Source organism: Diadema antillarum, unplaced genomic scaffold (genome assembly GCF_040938485.1).
Source record: "Diadema antillarum isolate AM-2024a unplaced genomic scaffold, OU_Dant_1.0 seq00002083_RagTag, whole genome shotgun sequence".
Classification (NCBI taxonomy): domain Eukaryota; kingdom Metazoa; phylum Echinodermata; class Echinoidea; order Diadematoida; family Diadematidae; genus Diadema; species Diadema antillarum.
Genome location: NW_027272729.1, coordinates 44,003 through 65,918, shown reverse-complemented (window position 1 = coordinate 65,918; position 21,916 = coordinate 44,003). Strand labels below are relative to the sequence as shown.

The window sequence follows — 21,916 nt, the reverse complement described above, 5'->3', positions numbered from 1 at the left end:
GCGAGGAGAAGAGTCAAGTCACCAAAAATCCCTGTCGTCTCTGTCGAAACTGAGTCCTGTCAGATTAATAAGACAATCATGGAGGACAAAGAACTAGAAGCACTTAGAGCTCGCAGGATGGCTGAACTGCAGCAACAGTTTGGAAGTGTAAGTGGAGGTTATTACCACGCACAAATACAACTTTGAGGCAGTTTGAGTTTCGTTGATAATACTGTTGGAGTTGAAACCTACATAGAAACGTAGTGGTGGGACCATGATGTAAATTACTGGGGATACTGGGGTGTTTCACAAAGAAATAAGTTTGACTTAACTTATGCGTAAATCCCCAAACCCTGCGTAAATCCCAAAGTCCTGCGTAATTTTATGCAGGACTTTAAATCCTGTTTCACAAAGCTCCAAGTCATGCGTAAGTCCTAACTATACGCAGCCGCTGCGCTGTCGCTTATGTCATGAAGCGACAGCGGCTGCACGTCTGTTCCTTCGCAGACGTTGTTATTTTTCAGCAGTGGGTGTACGTTTCCTTCATGAATATCTTTATTAATCGTGGAAAACTAAAATATAAGGAATCCCCGTAATCTATGATAATCATTCAATAATCGGTATGCGATTTTTTGTTTAATTACGTCAAAAATTCACCGAAATCCGTGGCCAAAGTCAGGTCTGTAAACGTCCGTATTGCTTCACTCCTCATCTCAGTTCGGGAAACCCACTCACAAGGGGGGCCCCTCCTTATAAGTAACCCGTCCCCCTTATAAGTAACCCCGTCCCCCTTATAAGTAACCCCCGGGGCACCCCTTATAAGGAGTCTCCACGCTTTTTTGCAATGCAACGCGAAAATGAAAGGACTGCGGCAATTCGCTTGATTATGTCCGTAAAGCTTCACAAGTTTCCTAGTTACTCACGAAATTTGAGCAAAATCGGTTTGAGGCATCATATCTAAAATCATGGATTTAAATGCGATGTCAAACGACCCATGCGAATGCTGAAATGCGAGCGATTACTGGCGTGAGTGTCGCCAGGCGCGGCGGCGCGGCAATGCTTGAGTGCAGACGTGGCGACTGAGTACATGCGCGCCGCCGCGCCTGGCGACACTCACGCCAGTAATCGCTCGCATTTCAGCATTCGCATGGGTCATTTGACATCGCATTTAAATCCATGATTCTCCTTAGATATGATGCCTCAAACCGATTTTGCTCAAATTTCGTGAGTAACTAGGAAACTTGTGAAGCTTTATGGACATAATCAAGCGAATTGCCGCAGTCCTTTCATTTTCGCGTTGCATTGCAAAAAAGCGTGGAGACTCCTTGTAAGGGGTGCCCCGGGGGTTACTTATAAGGGGGACGGGGTTACTTATAAGGGGTACGGGTTACTTATAAGGAGGGGCCCCCCTTGTGAGTGGGTTTCCCGAATTGATCTGTGTGTTATTACCTCCGCCAAGGGGGAGGTTATGTTTTCGTTACCGTTGGTTTGTTAGTTTGTCCGTTGGCAAAATAACTCAAAAAGTAGTCAACGGATTGAGATGAAACTTGCAGGAAAGGTTGAGAATGACACAAGTACCAAACGATTAACTTTTGGTAGTGATCCGATAATTTTTGGGGAATTTATGAAGGATTTTTGACATTTTGGCAGGTAGGGTCAATGAACTTGGGAGTTCAGGCTGCGCGTATCAATTTGAGGTTTGCCTGCGCGCACTAAAGTGCGTGCTCTAGTTTCTGCTGGGGTGATGTGCGCCGTGCAGCTGAGGGTTTATGACGTAACAAAGGCTTCTATATTGGGAAATCAGGCAACTTTCAGCACACAATGCTGGGTGGAAATCACTGATATCTCTATATTATATGGAAGAGCAAGATCAGTGGTGAAAATGATTTGCATGCTTGGCGGAGGTCTGCGCTCTCAGAGTGCTTCTCTAGTTTGAATGGCATTCACTCTCGTATACTATGTGCTACAATGTAGCTAGTCGGGGAGCAGAAGTGATGAGCTAGTCGGGGAGCGGAAGTGACCCATAAAAAGGTCAAATCATTGCCGGCGCAGCACGCGCGGATACGAGTGCTGTAGCAGACGACGTTGTTAATGTGTAACTCTATAGTAATTACCACACGCATTATGCATTGTACATCAATAAACCCTGTTATGTTAAAATCATAGTCCTTCGCAGTGATTGTTTTTAGCCATGTTTAATTCCCTAGAAATTTGGTGTGAAATATATATACATCTTTTATTCGCACAATTAAAGGCAATCAAATAACATAGAAATCACATCTACAATAAATTAACGTGAAAAAAAGAAATGTTGACAGATTTAAAAATCACATTTCAAGTCAAACACAAAGAATCAATAATTTCACATAATTCGGTTCAATTAAAAAGATCACAATGTTTGACTCCATCCCTAATGTCTACTAAATCCCTCACTAACTGGGCTTTACACTGTAACTCACTGTCTAAATTTAAGCTAATATTGTTATACCCAACGTTAAGGTGCTCAGCCTCCTTCACATTGCTACAAAAAATAGAATTCGGATTTAGGCATGCAACCCTAATGGTAGATTTCAGCAAATTGGAACCAAAGTGAAGTGCTTTGCTGTGAAATCTCATGAAAATCTGTACGAGCTTTTGCTCAAGGGGAACACTATAAGATAATTCAGCCACAAGATCGCAATGAGTTCTATTACTTATCTTCCATATCTTTCTCAGAGCCTTTCTCCATGCAATACAAATATCACTAAATCCCTTACTCAAAACAGACCAAATAGGTGAACCATAAAAGCTACAGCAGTATTGCTTAAAAAGCTGACACTGTAAAGATGAGTAAATATGTCCAAAATCAGATCTGAAAATGTTAAAACTTCTCCAAAACTGAGCAATGGCTTCATGTACACAACTTTCCTGATCAACAGTACTCAAACAATGTCCCAAATGAGTAACCCTTTGAATATTTGAGACAGAAATACCATTAACTATAACTTGGCAATCTATGGGTGGGTGCCTCTTCCCTTAAAAATCAGAGACTGGCTCTTCTTACCATTAAATAATATATTATGTTCTTGAGCATAATTTTCACATATATCTATCAACTTTTGTAAACCCCTTTTTGTTGGAGCTAATAGTGACAAATCATCTGCATAACCCAGACAGCCTGCACAACTGTCACCCATTGTACATTCAATTCCACTCTCCTGAAGTCTTAAATACAAATCATCAACATACCAAAAACAATACAGGAGATAATACTCCACCCTGTTTTACTCCATTCTGCACAGAAGATCTATCTGAACATTTTGTACCCCATCTTACATGTAACATTTGATTAATATATGAACTCACCAACACCCTCAAAATTGCTGGAGATATATTCCTTTCTTCCCTTGCAACAGCTTTCTAAAAAGTACTGAATAATTCACCCTATCAAATGCCTTAGATGCATCTAATAACATAACATATACATCACTTCTGTTGTAATTATGATAAGAGATAACCTCAGACATAACAAACGTGCACTGAGTTGTTGATGAGTGCTCTTATAATCCAAATTGCATATCAGAGGTACTCAAATGATCTTTTTCCAAAAATAAAATCACCCAATCAAATACCTTTCCAATAATACTGCTGAGAGTAATGGCTCTATAATTATCTGAACAAGCCAAAGATTTTCCTTTATCCTTCGGTATAGGAACCATGGTGCCCCATGACATGCTGGTAGGGCAGACTCCATGAACTACCATGCAATTAAATAAACATGTCAACCAAACAATCAGAGAGTTTGTTCCATTTATGACATGATCAGAATACATACTCTCATCGCCCCCACTTTTACCACTTTTCAATTTTGATATATACCCTCTCTAACATGATTAACAGTTATCATTTTCTCTAACCCCTCAACCATTAATTTCTTATCAATTTCCTCACAAATTTCCTTAATCTCATGAGACTCATATGGTACTGAATTATAAAGGCCATTATACTTTACACTAAAAACCTCTGCAATACCCTTCTCACCACTTAAGCCATCAACTGTATTGGCACGTAAATTAATTTTTCCCTTTAATTTCTTAACCTCTTTCCATAAATCTCTGTACCTGTTATCACATAATGCAGCACCCATACTTTCCATTCTTAACAATTCAGAGTCTCTAATAACCTTCCTAACAGCTCTGTAATATCTAGCCCTACTCAACCTATGCTGGTCGGCAATCTCGCCAACATGGGGGCAACCAGATGCCTTCCAGTGGTGGTGCCACATAAGAGATTCTTGTCTTAAGGGCTCAACATATTCACTCCAACCAGGAATATTTTCACATTTCCTACTTGCCTGACTGTCCTTACTTGGACCAGACTTGGGGATGCATAATTCAGAAGCATCAATACATGCTGAGATGATATCCTGATATAAACTGTTTACATTATCAAGATGCTCAATGCAATGTACATTTGTGCATGTTAGCACATCCTAATTACAGACAATCCTATCCAACATATTATCCAGAGTAGCTTTATACTGTAAAATATATGTTCATTTGAGGCTCTTTCCCATACTAATTTCTGTACATTTGGTCTATGCGCATAGTCACTATAAATTACTTCCACATCAATGACCAATTCAACTGGGACATGGTCTGATATCAAGTGATTGTCTATAATATGACATGATATGATAGATGATGTTAATGCAGAAGAAATTAGAAAATTATCAATTCGTGAATTAGATCTCCCACCTATAAAAGTATAAGGAACAATTGCATTCTCAACATCAATCCCTATAGATAAACCTTCGTTGTCAGTGAACTGTTTCAGAACGACAGAATGTGGAGAATTTCTAGAAAAGTCATTATTTAAATCCCCTCCAAACAATATGTGTGAGGGATTAATTCTATGTATAACTTGTTCTACTTCATCCAAAATTTCCACAAATTCCTCATCTTGACAGTTATTATCACAAGGCATGTAAGCATTGATAAGCAAAAAATCACATGAATCCCTACATTTAAGACGACCAACACACAGCCTGTTATGTTTGCATTCTACTTCATCCAAACTAAACCCAGCTAAAGCATTTTATAATATAGCACAGCCACCATAGGGTCTTCCTTTTAACATAGCATTCTCTGACATAGAGCTTTTGCCAATCAGTTCTACATTATCCCCACATTTCTTAAGTTTACTTAATTGACTATTATACAAACAATGCTCCTGTATAAAAAGGACATCATGCTTTACAAACGCGACTTTTATACAATGTTTTTTTTTTCTTCAAAAAGTCCCTATACCGTGGGAGGAGGGTACCCCCCTCCTACAACCTCCCCCACTCGGTCGCTTCGCTCCCACGCAGAGGATCTCACATCCTCACATAAAATGTGCCCTCTGAGAAATTTTGCCCCCCCCCCCCCAAAAAAAAAAAACAACCCACCAACAACAAAACAAACAAAACGAAAACTAAACAAACAAACAAACAACAAAACAAAACAAAACCCTGAGTGTTCCGGCGCGCTTGACTCCCTCTGAAGATAAAAATATGAAGATGATAATTATGTCCTGATTGTCATAGTAACTGCTCAATGTCAATTTCAAGGACAGTCCCATGATTTGCATTCATGTAGAGTTACACGGCACAAGATTAACACCTTCGTATAATATCTTTAGATGACATAAACCGACTGTTATGCTCAGGATTTATTTCTATATCCCGATGATTAATACCACAATAATTTCGATAATCAATATAAAATCATGTATAACATCTACTATTTCTGAATGGTATTTTACTTTTTCGATGTGGAAATGGTTGCATACAGTGTATAAATGTATCAATTTACTGTTGTTGACTTTGATCAATAATATCTGCTGGAATAATTTGATCTGTTGCAGATCTGAAATTAGTGACTATCTATTTCTTCTAACACACAGTGTTAACCGCTTCCAACCACAATTGAAATGACGAAGTCTGTTATATTACAATTTTATTCTTGATTATTGAAATCTTGGTCAAGCTAGAAAATATGATAACTAGATTATAAAACAACAATAATTTTGAGAAATTATGTGATTCAAAATAATTGTACTAATCCAAACATGTACCTTCAGGGATCAGAACTACAAAACGAATGCTAACTCAGCTGCTGCTACATGACTAGGTGTGTTTGAAGCCACTTGATTCAGGCCCTGGGTACCCTTTTTATAAAATAAAAGCTGAAGTGCGGACCAAAACTGACACTGTCTACTGTTGTTCAAGAGCAAAGAGGAAGCTTTTCAGCATTGTTTAGGTGTTTCCAAATACCAAGTCTTGTGTGTAATCTAATTCATTATGGACTGTATGGTGCCACTTTATATGCTCATAATTAAGTACATTCCTACAAAATTTTAAAATCAAATTATAATGATGATTACTTCGATTTCAAGTGACCCTGACATTTTCATCTTCAATATTGGTACGGAAAATCAACTTCCATTCCAACTTAGAGTACGTTTATTTCGTAGGGTTTTCTTTACGTTCTTAGGTACCAGTAAATGTATAGAATTTACTATATTTCAATTCTTGATTCCAGGCAATTATCACTTCAGATGATACTCTAGCTCATGTTAACATGTACACACACACAAAAAACGTTCCCATGGCAACCATGTACTCAGTTTCTTTTACAAATGGCAAAGATTCCTATCAATACACAGGTTACTAACATACATACTCACATAGTCACATCCCAGGACTAATAATACATTCGTATGTTACATATCATAATGTCTGCAACCAGCGAAGGAGAAAGTATCCATGGCAACCATCTACTCAGGTCTTTAAAAGAAAATAGTTTCGATTATTTTCTGCCAAATTCGGGTCAACATATCCATCATGCAACAATCACACCCCAAAACCTGATTCCGTGCCATTTTTTAGTTGATTTTGTGTATTTTAGGGATTGTAAGCTAATCATTTAACTTAAACCATTGCAAATGTCTGCAACAAATGTTTAAAAAAAAAAATCATTCAAGTTGATGGACCTCTGGACAAATGCTCCAAATCCAAACATCGGCATATTTTATAATCTCTTAAAACATAGATTACATTTATTTTCCTTGTTTTAGGGCTGCGTGGCGGCCATGTTGGTGAGAGCTCCACATCCACCTGAATATCATTGTAAAGACCCCAAAGATGAATAATCAACAGAGAGAGAGAGAAAAAACAAAAATATATCAGAGAATATAGATACTTCGGCCAAAAAATAGCTTTTGGCTGCCGGACTATGACAATAGAAAGTGCGCTCCCAGCAGCCTCCGCGACGTTCATTCAAGCTTATTAGCGCCAGCGTTCTATTTACGCAAGACCAATCAGTAACCAGGATGCCACGCAGTGACCAATGAGATCACTCCCTCGTTGCTAAGGGCGGAGTCTAGCTGCGGCGCTAAATCAAAATCTTCGGAAACGTTTCTGTTCCGTTGAAATTCGGAAAATCATGGCCCAGAAAAATGTTTTTTTCTTGCCTTTCCTCTAATCATTCAGCTTCGAAATTTCTGCAGATGGTAGAAGATGCAGTAGACTACAAAATTTTGTCAAAAACAGAAATACGAACATTTTGATGGATTTCGATTTTCTCGGCTCACACGTTAGCGACTTCAGGATCCTTTTGTTGTAACGGGTCGAATATATATATATATTTTTTTTTCTTTTTTATGTATAAACCCATTAAATTTGAATAATATTTTTCGATTTCTTTGTTAAACATTTTGTTTTGGCTCGCAGCAGGCATCGCGAGAATTTAATATTGGCCTGATCTCAGTTTGTACCGAAATAACATTAATCTATTAATCATCATTGTCTATTTGAGAAATAATACATATAAATTTATATTGCAAAATACCATCTTTGATTTTTTTTTTAAAAATAGGGGGTATGTTTGTACAGGCCATTTACCATGCCCTCCGGGATTTACGCCAGTGCTTAAAACCCTAAATGTCATTGATCTCACTGAGATCAACATTGGTAAAACGGCCGTTTCTCCCTCAATTACAATTTTTGTTTTGATTTTTTTATCACTCTCTGACACGACAGTGGAAATGGAAATAAAATTGAATTGAATTGAATTGATAATTTCACTCAATCAATGCATTGAGTGGCTGTGTAATTAGACTCAGTTTGGTAATACTCTTCCAGGCCATGCTGTGCATGGTATTCCAGTGTGAAGGGTGTAATACTAAAATGTAAGGAACCATCCTTACACTGAAAATGACCTTGAGATGGGACGGGGCGGTAGTCTAAAGAAAATGAAAACTTGATAATTGATCATCATGAAAGAAATGCCTGATTTTGGGGATCATAATACCTACCAATTTCCATCGACGAAGTACTAGCTTTGAGGGTCCTTGGAAAAGGCCGGCGAGCGTTCTTCCGCCGCATTTTCGACACCAGGAGTTCGAAGCAACTCCTACAAATGAAGATTCGCCAATCAGAATTTGTGAGTGGCTTCCTGAAGACTGCCGTGAAAGTTGTTGGCGACGTGATTGTTGTCACCCGATGACGATAAAAACCCTTGTTCTTAGGCGTGAAATTACTACTACAATTCAAGCAGGTACTAGTAAATTCCATTTTCCTTGCATGGGTATTCAAACGAATGTGATCATACATCGATAGGATATCATGTACCTAGCAGACGACAAGCTTTACGTAACACATAAAACGCACGGGCGTACATAAAACGCAACCACTTCCGGTTGCGCATGCGTGGTAGTTTGTTGATTTTGTGAAGCTCTCGAAGGAAAAGATGCCACCGCACAATCTACTCCGAAAAATTCAACAATAAGGTCTGGATACCAACAAAACGCCGAATTTAACTCAACCATCAGGAAAATACGCTGTAGGTGAGTTTTAAAAATTATCTTACTCTTAAAATCAAACAAAATAAAAGGCATCTTATGTGATTTTGCCGTCAATAGTGACGGTCGTTTACAACGTTTAAACACTAATACATGTCAGACCGCTGTGCGAAGCACAGCGGTCTGGTCAGGCTAGCATAAGTCCCATCAAGTCCTGCTTAATAACTTTACGCATAGCCATAGCATAGCCAGGCATAGGCATGACACGGCCTGATGGTTGATGAAGCCATGTGTATAAATTAAAAGTCAGACTTAAAAATTCCAAAATGGGAAGTTCAAAAGCATAATCAGCTCCTAATCATTAATTTCTTCCACTTTATCTTATAACGAGTGAGATGGCAGTATATTTTTAACAAACTAGAGAATCACTAACGTCGTTAGTTTGGTAGATCAGAGCAGGTTTAACTGCAACCAGCAGCCCCAAAACGCTTAGCGTAATGGGTAATGGTTTATTTAAAGATTCTTTTGCAGCCATGGAGATGGCTGAATTGCAGAATTCTGTACAATATCATTTCATTTTATAATAACATACATAGTCATACAATCATTCTTAGATAAAGATATAAAACTACACAATTATATATATATATAAACACCTGATGACCAAAATATCAAAATTAATCGAATACACTTGTACATACACATTGAAAAAGCTGTGAGAAAAATTAAACATAATCTTCATGTCACCAACATATTTCAATACACAAACTTATAGACTAAAATATATCAAATATACACAAATCAGTATACTTCTCCAATAACTTTCAAATTTTGTTTATACATATACTGAAAAAAATTAAGACGGCAGTGATGACATAAGAAATATTAAACACTTGCGTATAGAGGCGGAGAGAGAGAGAGAGAGAAACACAGAAGGGGTAGGAAGGAGATAGCAAGAGAGCTAGGAAGAGACAGAAGAGAATACTTGGATGGGATGTACAGAGAGATATACAATAAGGAATCTATTTCTTTTTCATCTTATATTTCTATTCAAATCATCATTTCAATCCATATAATATTTTAACATTAGGCCTACTATCTTTTTAACAAAATTATATATCATTAATGATTAGAATTATACAAAAATCGAAATACCTTATACATATAAGGGGGGGGGGGATACCCATGCATATACAGTAAGCATGCAAACATAACAACATTCATTTATATTTCACATTTCATTTATTCTCATAACAAAATTATTTTCTGATAATGATCTGATTACATAAGCTCAATCAATATCATACAGAATCACAATTCAACTCATTATCATTATTATGAAAAAAAATATGTGTGTTATAAAAGTTGCACCATCGTGAAAAGAATATAAAATTGTCAATATAAATCGTATGATAAATATAAAATGTCATTTTTACGAATGCAGATTTTAAATATGTACAAAATATGTCGATCAGAAAAAAGAAATATTAAAAAACAGGAATTATTGCAATATCATAACATTCAGGAACAGTTATTGCACGACAGGAATATTGCAGAAGTGTGGCTTGCTACATTTTAATTACATATTATTATGACCACTGCTGGACGGGGAGGGCGCCCCATGAAACCGTATCAAACAGACATGTTGCTAGGGAAACTCTTTCGATCTATAGATATGAATATTGCAAATAAATCTCAAATGATAACCAATAAACTCTGAATAGAATGGTGATTACAACATGTTGCACTATTTCACATAAAGGTAGTTTGAAGAGAGGGAGAGAGAGAGAGAGGAAGAAAGAAGAGAATGAGAGGGAGAGATAGGAGAGAGCGAGATAGGTATAAAAGCTCATTCACATAATGCCTCATAGATAGTGCAACTGAATAATAATAGAATGCAAATTATGTAAGATGCAACCAATCTGCAATTTAATTTTTACAATATACCATACAAATAATATCATATTATCAGCCTGATTAAAATGAATTCAACAAATAAAGTCGATAAGAAGTTGAGGGGCCATGTTCAGAATGTGCACTTGACTCCTCTGGCAAACCAGTGCTTGCTTCTCCCATTGACGGTTGGTCCGATGAGTGGTTCACGGCCTCGTCCTCCCTGATCACCTTGTTACCCGTCTGCTTGGTGGACCATGAGTCAAAGAGTGGCTGGTGATGAACTTCTAGTGAAGGCTTGCGTTGGAGGGTGTAGTAGTTGGTGATGAGGGAAAACATTGCCTCCAAGATGTTTATTTTCCCCACAATCACTCTATTCCTCCAGATGATCTCACTGAGGTGCCCCTCAAAGTTGTTGATGCTTGTGCCGTTTATTTTCCTGAAATGATCCTTAGCGATCTTCCATGACCCCTCGATCGTGTTTGTGTGCACCACGGTTTCTTCCTCGGTTGCCACGTCTTGATAAACTTGCAGAAATGCACTCTTGTGCTCCACGGTGAAGTGGCGATAATCGCGGTCATTAAGTGATGAGTAGGCTTGCCATCCATCTAGGTGTAGATGGTTGCTCCTTTCTCCACGTGCCTCTCAGTGAGGGGGATGAGAGTATTCTCATCTCTGCTGTCGACAGGATACAGGATAATCCTGTTGCTGCCTTTCTCGACCATGCCGAGAATCCAAACCTTCTGGCCCTGCGGATCACCGCGATGGTACTTACACTGACGGCCGAACAGACTCTCGTCGATTTCAACATGCCCAGCAAGCATTGACTCTCGTCCTCCGTAGTACAGTTCGTCGACGAATTTCCGCATTAAATCCCGAAAGATTTTGCCCAATCGACTGAGGTGCGCTTGTAGTTCAGGCCAGCTTCAATGGCACAACGTTGGAGCGAAGATCTATGGGCCCATTCTCTGATGAACACCAAGAGTCCACGAACATCGAATTGCGATCTCTCAAAGATAGAATGGTGATGAATAGAGTACATTTTATCGTGTTTCCACGTGACACTTCCCTTGCATCTCCACACTTTTCCACCTTTCTTTGAGCAATTGAATATCAACTTGCAGGGCCTTGTACATAGCTCACAGCGCATCGAACAGGCGATAAGATTGTGCTGTTGCAACCAATTGTATAGCTTGTTGTCGTCCAGCGCTAGCAAGTTGAAGAAGTCGAAGGGATTTCTCCAGTGGGAGAAATCTCCAGCAGACGTATCACGCAGCCTCTTACTCCAAGACATGATTGTCTGAAAATGCAGTGAATGAATTGATGTGAAGGCAACAATGCTGACTGGAGGAAAGTTTTGGACCAGTAACATGTATTTTGCATAAATTATAGAATACTCGTCGCTCATTGGTCAACAAAGGTGTAAAACCATTAATTGCAATTATGGGGGTGTTTTACTTACCATTTGATTAATAATGTACCACCGAGATCGTCCGTCGAGGTATTCATACCCTTCTGGTTGAAATATTCCACGCGTAAAAGACTGTAATTCCTCCCGCTCTCAAAAAGATTGAAAACAGCTTGAAAATGTCGAAAACTAGCCCCGTCCTTGCACATTCCCATGAGCTGTGGAGCTGTGCCCACTCCAAAAACATGATCGGGTTCAAACCGTTTAAGTACACAAAGGCTGCAACCCTGATTCTGTCCCAGTGTCTTATGTTCTTGCTCCAAAATAGTCTCCGGATTCGAAGTTGCCATTGTCTTGCATCTCCACTTATGTCTTGGATGTCAGTCCATAACAGATAAATTCGTCGATTCCCAGTTGGAGGCATGTTATTAAGAATACTGGCAGTATGTAGGTATTATGCTGATATGATAATCAGATTAATCTGCAGACGACAAGAAATAATCACCGTAATATGTAATATTGTCTATCAGGCCTCCTAATTTGCATATTCTCGCCCTAGATGAAATCTTAGTTTAATTAGTGATTGGCTCTATAATACAATATTGTATATCCCAGCACATGCTAACGATGGTTAAAAGTACATTATGATTTGCAGATTTCTCCTCCGACACGCAAGCGTCATTTTATTGTGTCATTGTTAGGACAATCATGGGACAATAGAGTGAGAACAGAGCGTGTCTCAACCTTTGTTCTTAATTGCTTCATCAATCATCAAGCTTGCAAAGAGTGGGGGAGGACAGCCATGATGTGAAGCGGCTGCAGGGTGGCAATTACTCATTCCCAGCCCTCCTCTTCCAGGAGCAATCCCGCCTCTGCCAGATTGTTTTCACTGAGGGGGCTGACATCTGCATTCCAGTGCTGATTGGTGTATTCCACCAGTCACTCTAGGCAATTTGTGCCAAGCAGGAACTGCACAATCCTATGCAATCCTGCGCAGTCCCATGGCCCTCTTCCTTAGGGTCTCTGCCCATGCAGTGCCTTGTTCTGATTTTCGGGATCCGTGTTCTCTTGTTTCTGATTTAAGGTTTTTGCCGCTTCTGCATAACTGATTCGATTCTCTATTCTGTACGATTGGATTTCATGCGCTTCCTTCAACTCCGGGCACCCCCCGTATGCACTGTTATGCTGGCCGTTACATCGGACACACAGTGGTGTTTCTTTGTTTTGACTCTTGTCAAAGGAGTGATTGCTGCCACACCTGACACATCTCATCTTTCCTTTACACTGGGCCTGACTATGCCCTAATCTCTGGCATTTCAAACATCTCATAATGGGTGGTACATAGCGTTTCACTCGGAAAGCTTTGTATCCACATGTGACAGGCTCAGGTAGCTCTTTACTCTGGAATGCTGAATGCTACAATAGGGTCTACAAAATTCAAGGAGTGATTTACAGTTAAATGTTGAAACCATGCTGCTCCGAGATAGTCGTAAGCTTTCCAGCAATTGCTCACAATAGTTGTTCCTGCTTTGTTATATTTAGTGATGAGAGGTTCCAAAGTTGCACTTGCTCTTTCTCTCTTTTGTTAAACCTTGTACCTTGTACCTTGTATAAGTAATTCCTTTTGCAGCTTGTTCTGGAAGCTAAACTGGGATAGGGTGCGTGTGCAGTCAATGGCCAACAGAGAGGTTTGGGAATATTTTTTAAAAAATTAATGATAATAATAAAAAAGTGAAAGGTGCAAGTAAAACAGAACTGGTCAGTTTACAGGAACAGAAGTCCACTGAGGTGGCTACATGCTTCTGACAGCTGGGAAGGCAGCCACCTGGAAAGAGATGAGAGAAGAGTTGCTAGCTGCATAAGGAAGTTTACTTCAGATTCTCATGGTACATGTATACATATCAGTCCATTTAAATTTCCACTAAAATGAGAAATTCTTGTACAAAAAAATTCAATATGATCGTTCTAACTCAATGTACTATTGAATACAACTCACACACAAAAAAATACAGATTCATAAGATTTCAAATGTGTTTCTCCAATTTTCAAAATCATGTCATCAGTATTATATTGTACTCTTCTGCGTTTAAACTTGAACCAATCATATACTTGAAAAAAAGATTTTAATCTGAAGATTCATTAAGAACATTGATATCGTTATGAGAGGCAAGAAGTGAAGTGTCATCTGCATGTAAAATAAAATGAGATTCATGACAAGAGTTTACAATGTCGTTTAAATAAACAAAAAACAGTTAGGGTCCAACACATGGATCCTTGAGGCACACCTGTATCAATATTTTAAAAGATGAATTAAAAAAAAATCATGAACAATAAATTGTTTTCTTCCGCATAATTAAGATCTAAACCCTTTCAAACGTACACCTCCAACACCATGATGTAGTTTTTGAAGTAAAATTTCATGAGAAAGACAATCAAAAGCCTTTGAAAGATCCATGAATGCTGCTAAAACATCTTTGCCACCATTAATTTCATGAATTATTCTGTCCTGGTTTTCTATAACTGACATATCTGTGGACAAATTTTGGCAGACCCATACTGACTATCATATAATAAATCATACTCAAGCAGGAAATCACCAAGATGAGTAAAATCTACTGGTATTTTTTTCTAATATTTTTGAAAAACAAGGCAAAGTATATATGGGACAGTAATTTGTAAATAAATTTTGTAAAAAAAAAAAGTACTTTCTTTTAATGCTTACAGAACCAAGGTAACGAGAAAGAGCAAGCCGAGGCGCGAAAAAGGTAAGACAGGCAGTGGACTTTTCAACATACTACATGTGGTCTTTGCACTGGCATTGAAGGAATGCTCAATTATTGAATTGATTACCCAGTATTGATATTGATCTGAAATAACTTGTGATATGTGAATAGTGTCTTGATTATCTTGTACATTGTGTTTGAAGTGTATCACTTGAGGCTATGACCACAGTTTTGATCTGTATGATCTCGCTATGATGACAACCATGTTTGAAGAAATGAAAACAACTACCTATCATGTTTTTAAATTGGAACCAGCCTTTTAAAGGCTGCTCTTTGTACTTGTTGTAGTACAGTTGGTATGTGGAAGTTAAAGGATGGAAACTGTCTTTGTAATTATGGAGTTGAACAGAGCAGTTGGTATGAGGTAGAATCCTGCAATTTTAGTACTTTTTCCTCCTTATCACAGTCAAAACAAGATAACAAAAATGTTCTGATTTGTATAGTTTTGCAGATCTACCTATTCAAGTAATGTTAGATTTGTAAGAATGTAATGCTACGTAATAATGAGCTGAATCATGAAATTTGCTCTCCTTTTGGGAAATAGAACTATTGAAATCCTGACATTAAGCTGTATTAATCAAGTCACATGACCAAAGCAATAAACCTAACAAAGTTTTGAATGTGTGTGGGATAACTTATTAAATGATTGAAGACCCCATAGCCACAACAGATGTGAAGTTCCATCCGTCTTTCACATTTCCTCCACTTTCTCCTCGCACATGTTTTAGCTTTATAGGAACTAATTTTTGCATCATGGATAATATTCCTGTCCTAGCACCTTCGGAAGTGATGTTATCTCTTCCTTGGCACCACCAGTTCTTTGATAGAATGCTTGTTTTGTCAAGAGTTCATTGTGAAAGTTAATGTCTTTTTGGTCGTGACATTTTTAGGGAGCAAGAGATGAAGAACTCCATGCTGGCACAGCTTCTGGATCAGTCTGCCAGGGCAAGATGTAAGTTTCAAGACAAACAAACAAACAAACAAAGCTGATCATGCACAACATTTGCACATACAAGTCTATATTGATTTTTAGGGTAACGGGTATAATTTTCTTTTTCATAATATTTTTTATATTATTGCAATTGATTGGAAACCAATTCTACATTGATCTGCTGCAATAAACACAACTTTGCACAAGAATCATTAAGTTTGATATTTTTCAGTTTATCAAGCAGCTGCAAAAATAAACACAACCTGATGCAAGAATATATATGTATACATACATGTTTTTGATAATTAACAGCATAGTTAGTCAGTACCACAGGTGCATCGTTTGTGTACATTCCAATCAAATTTTTAGATGATTGTCATTCAGAGTATTGACTAGGTTTTCTTCCTCTTGGCTGTTTTATACATATGTTGATGTATTTGTGTTTTTGTTTCTCACATCCAGTAAACAGCATTGCTCTGGTCAAGCCAGAGAAGGCTAAGATGGTAGAAGACATGCTGATCAGGATGGCTCAAACTGGCCAGATTCCCGGCAAGGTACTTTTTTGTTTTTTACAATCTTTTATTTTTCTGTCTTTTTCATATAAACAATATACAAATTAATTCATAACAAAATAAAACAATTATTACAACATAAATTCCTTATTGTCGATATTACGAATGAAAAAGAAAGAATTTTATAAGTAAAAAAGGAAAAGAGACAAACGCATCAAACAGAAGGGAACACCCCCCCCCCCCCCCCCATATCTGGTGAACCCACTCACAATCTCACTTACTCAAATGCTTAAATTACAAAATTATAGTACACTGTACACACACACACAGACACAGGCATACACATGCACTCCTTGAATATCCAGCTCTTCCTTTTTGAGGTCATTTCTGCTAAATCTCTCACTCTCCTGCCTGAGTTTGAATTTCTCTAGCTCTGGCTGTGTGTCTTGTGACATGTTTTCTCCAGCTTAAAATGTAGCTTTTTTCCCGCCCAACTTTATATTTGTCATGTATGTTAAAAATTATGGCTAAGTAGCTCCATGGGCTATTAGATAGCACCAGAAAGCATTTATAACCTATAGCTTCCAGAGACCTTAAACGGGACCTGGACCCGGGCAGCAAGAGATCTTGTGCCTCACACTCTCTTTCTTTCTTTCTTTCCTTTTTCTTTTTTGCCCTTCAGTACCATGAAAATAATAGATGATGTGGACTTTAGAATAAATTCAAGTCAGTGCACAGTCCTAAGTGTGACTATTTTGTTCTTTTTTGTTCTTGGGGTGATATTTTTTTGACATATTTGTTTGTAGGCAGTTGCATTTTAGGATTACTCAGAAGTCTTTTTGCAGCTCTCATTTTCATTATCAGATAGGTCTCTGTCTATCAGCAACCTGGAATGCTCTGGAGTATGTGATGCACTGCTGTAGTTTGGTTTGCTTGACTGAAACTTAAATTGCTTGTTGACAAAGTTTGTATTTAAAGACAGGAGGAAAAAAAAATGCAACGAAATCATTTTTCTTTATGGGGAAAGTTACCCAGTGGATTTACACCAACAATCATTTTGTTTTTAATTCAACAAGATTGGAGAGGAGCAGTTGAAAAGCTTCCTGGAGCAGGTCAGCGAGAAAACAAGCAGATCAACAAAAGTGAAGGTAAGTTTGGAGATTCATTCATTGCAGTCCATCCAATTCTGTTGATTCAAAAACTTCATGCAACACTAAAGACAATTTACACACAGCATTGTGGGAGCAAAGCGTCACTGCAAGTCTGGATGTAATCGCAAAATAGTAGCTCTTCACCAGAATGAGATGTTGTCAATAAATCATAAATGTCAAACAGTATGGCAGCATCTTTACTGCCTTTTGACAGTCCAATAACTCTGTAATTGCTGGCATTTTGAGAGTTTGTGCCAGCCTCCCCACTATTCAGAAGCTAAAAGCATAGAGCACACACAATGTTGCCATTGTGGATGATACTGCTTCTGTGGAAATGTGATTTAGTTTCTGATTTAGTTTCTCTCTCTCTCTCTGTTCAGTTTGACAGGAGACGTGTGGATTCGGACGATGATGACGACTTCTGAGATCTGCTGTCGACAAGCTGAAATGAAAGGCTCTCCAGGAAAGAAGAAAATTATGTTACATCTGTTTTGAATTTGAGGACAGCATGCCATGTTTGGCGGGAGATATGTATGCATCATGTTTTCTCAAGGGCAGGTTTCTGAATGAAAGCCATCGGTTTAAAATTGACGTGGGTGACTTTGATATCATTGATGTCAGTCACCATGCGTTATGTTTAGCAGCAGCATGCTGCATCAAACAAGAACCCAAGGAATTACTGTTTAATACTATTGTCAGCATGATTTTTTTTTTTTGATGGCTCATTCATGCTGCAACAATGGAACTTGATATGAGTGCTCCATCACCTAGCACTGTGCATATTGCATCCTGCTAATTTTGCTTTGAGGTGTCTTATTTATATATTTAATGCATAGCTATTAAAAACCTTAATTTGCATCAAGTTAGAAATACATGTAGTTTGATAGCCTTCCATAGAAGCTGATATAATTTTCCACACAATCTATTAGATGTCTGTTGAGGTGAGCAAACAAAAAGACAAACACTAGAATTTTCTTATATCTAATAACCATCAGATACAGACATAAAAAGTAAAAGATAAGACTATGTGCCAGGTATGTAGTTCTGAGAAAAAACAACAACTAATTTTGAGGCCAATCCTAGATTATGTAGGAGAGTATTCCTGAAGATGTCCGATTTCAAACATATAAATCAGGTTGACTGAGTGTTTTGTTACGGAGGGATTGGTGGGTGTCAGTTAGGCTTGGCACAGACTGAACTTGGCCAAGAAGGCGATCAGTTTATCAGGTTTTACAGATGATGCAGATTTAGCTGGTGATGCAAAGTGCCTCGTCATAATATTTCATACCTTTCTTCTTCTGTATTTTAGATGAAGAAACATTTTGACAGAATGTCCTGCAATGTCACTAATACTGATAGAGTGACTTGATTAAAGTCGGGCTAAATGCAGCATACTGACCAGTGGAGTAAGACTGCTTGTCAAGATCCTAGAAGCAGTAACCCATTCCCACAAGTCTACTGTCTTCCCTGGCTGTGGTTGGATGCCAATGTACTTGTTGACATCTCACACTGAACTCCAACATGGCTATTCCAGTATCTCATCCATGGTGATATTCATGCGATGTTTTGCTTTTTTTTTTCCTTTGCTTTTGTCTTCTTTTTGTTTCTTCAGGCTTTTGGAATCACCCAAAATGTTAGCCAAATGTAATACTGTGTTTGAGAAGTAAAGTCAACCTCGAACAAGTCGAACCATTGCTAGTAACATACCGAGGTATGTCCCTGACAGCGTTGCAGCCGCATAAACCTATTCTCTTTTGTTTTAATTGATATGAAATTGTCTATTCAAATTGATTAAATTCTTGCATCAGGTCATTTTTATTGCATTTAATTTACTCATTGCCCTACACCTCTATGTTGATAAGTTTTGATATCAGTTCCAATAAAATTTTCTAATCACAAAGATGGTATTACAAGTATTAAAGCTAAAAGCCTTCCTTGGTCCCGACCAGCTTGCCTAGGGTATTGTTGAGAGTATGAGTTTTTCAATACAGAGATGAGATTTTGAGCAGTGATGCTGTGGTGGGGCTGATGATGTTTAACTTGAAAAGTTGTATTTCTTTTTTCATGCTATACATTTTCCAAGTCACAAGAACTTAATTTTTATAATTAAATTCTTTACAGAATTATCTTTTGTGAGTGATCCATACCAGTTTGCCATTGTCCCTTTTTTTTTTTTAGTACAGTGTCACATGGAAGCACAGTAGATGTATTTTACTCAAGACATTCATGTATGATACCTATGTAAAGGATGAGGATATAAAATCAGTGTGACCTTTGTAGGTTCAGCACATCAAACTTAAGAGGTACTCAAGTGTTTTTAAATGTGCTGAATCAATTTGAGAAAGTGATACAAGGCAGTTTAACTTTTGCTGGGTTTTCCTGAATACATTTACAATGTACACTGCATGCACTACTGTATACGCCGAATATTTCGTGAGGTTTTTATTTTCACGAATTTCGCGAGTCAGCTGCTATTCGCGAAAGTAAAAACATGCGAAAATATTTACTCCAATGCCGATATGAATGTGACGTACGCGTATACATTTTTCCGTTCAGTACAGGACTCCATGATTTCCAAATTTAACCACTCGCGAAATTGTCAGGAAGTCCTGATTCTCGAAAATTTAGACTCGCGAAATATATGGCGTATACAGTAATTTACCACACATTCATACTCACTGTAAGCAGTAGCCCAACGCATTGCATGCAAGATGTATAACACTCTCTTATTCATCACCGTCTTTTTTTTTTTTTTGGCTGATGTACCATTGTGTTTCAGTTGTTATTGATGTTATCAAACTAAAGTTGAGCTTGCACAGGAGTCCAGGAAGTATTACACAGTGCTGAGTGGACTTTCAGTGTAAAGTACAATGATAGAACAAGCTCATTTGAAACATTGTTCCAGGAAAATTTTTTCGCTCAAAGTTCTTCTTTTTTTCTGTACTCCAGTGGTTTTTAAAACCAGATATTACAAATATTGGATACAAAAAGAAAAAAAATATTTTAACCAGTTTCATGGAGTTTGTTATACCAAGAGTCTACAATACTGCATAGCATAGTGGACAATAAAAATGAAGGAAAGACAAAAAATGGATAGATAAATGTTTATGTGTTATGATAATTTTCTGAAGAACCATGTAGATTCTTATAGATGGGAGAGATGAATGCTAAACAAGATTGTTGAAGGTTAAAGATCCATGCAGGAATGTTGTTGAACATTGTGGAAGTCATCATCCCCTTTCAAACCCTCTCTAATAGTATATTCAAAGCAGAGGAATCAATTATTATTATTTTTTAGGGGGGTTGGGGGGGGGGGGGGTAGGGGGAGGATATGCCAGACAACTTCAAATTTCATTTCAATGCACACCGGTACAAGGTCGAGCAGAAACAACTTTCCATTTACCTACAAAATGTTGACACTGAGCAAGTATCATTGGCGAGAGACAAAAGGCCCTCCAGCAGCCTCACATTGCACTTTTGGATGCAAGGTAGAAAGCTGTATGTGCTTGTTCCCAACCAGCTAGGCCAATAGGTCCCTTGCGCAACATTACAAGTTTTGGCTAGTAAAGCATGTGTGCAATGAAGTGACTGATCGATACATTGTATGAATGTAGGTAACATCTGGTCAAAGAAAAAAAAAAAAGGCTTTGTGCTCATATGAAAAAAGTGCTGAAATTACTTTGACCCTTGTGTATGTTCCTTTGCTATTGACCCCAACTCGAGGGACATATAGCCAACACCGTTGAAATGTTCTTTGTTTAGTCACTTTTGTGTACTAAAAAATAGCCATTATATACCAAGTATTGGTGTTTAAATTCTGTTCATTTGTTTGTAGAGAAGCGAAAGATACCAAGTTTTAGGTGACATGCATTTCTCCAAAATTTCAGTTTCTTACAAGTACATAAGTACCTTGTTATGACAAGAACCCAAAATCAAGACAGTTGACTTGTATCAGGCTTCTCGCTATATCAGGGTACATGAAGAAATGAAGAGTTGGGACCTGCAAAATAACCTTGTTATAAGATGGTCTGTTATAGCCAACCTCTTCATATCAAGGTTCCACTATACTGACTTTGCTCTTTTATTGTTGAACTAAAATCAAAGCAGCATCAAGTGTTTGGAGATGACTACAGGAAAAGTGAATTCAGCTGGGTGTATGAATGGAAAAGACCTTCAGCACACTGATATGAACCCAGTTACCATAATTGGTCAACATGCTGGTTTCTGCTTTGATTTCTTCTTCATGGCTGGTAAAGAGACTATCAAACTTGAGTCAGACAGATGGTGCTCGTGCAATAAGCCAGTTCACAGTTAGCAGTAGTCTGCAATGACCTATCCTACCACAGACTTTGCCAAACATGGAATAGTCTTCAAGAAGAGCAGTTGAAAACTGCCATGCAGGAAGTGGTAATTTACATGTCAGTGCTGCATAAATG

At 38.0% G+C, this 21,916-nt stretch overlaps 1 protein-coding gene across 1 annotated transcript; it reads left to right on the top strand.

Annotated features, from left to right (window-relative positions):
• Positions 1–11: 11 nt before the first annotated feature.
• On the top strand, positions 12–19,028 carry LOC139713867 (programmed cell death protein 5-like). Its single transcript, XM_071625569.1, has 6 exons — positions 12–147; positions 14,828–14,868; positions 15,777–15,838; positions 16,280–16,371; positions 17,406–17,477; positions 17,861–19,028. The coding sequence occupies exons 1-6, from the start codon at positions 79–81 to the stop codon at positions 17,903–17,905; spliced, it is 381 nt and encodes a 126-aa protein (XP_071481670.1). The 5' UTR covers positions 12–78; the 3' UTR covers positions 17,906–19,028.
• Positions 19,029–21,916: the final 2,888 nt, after the last annotated feature.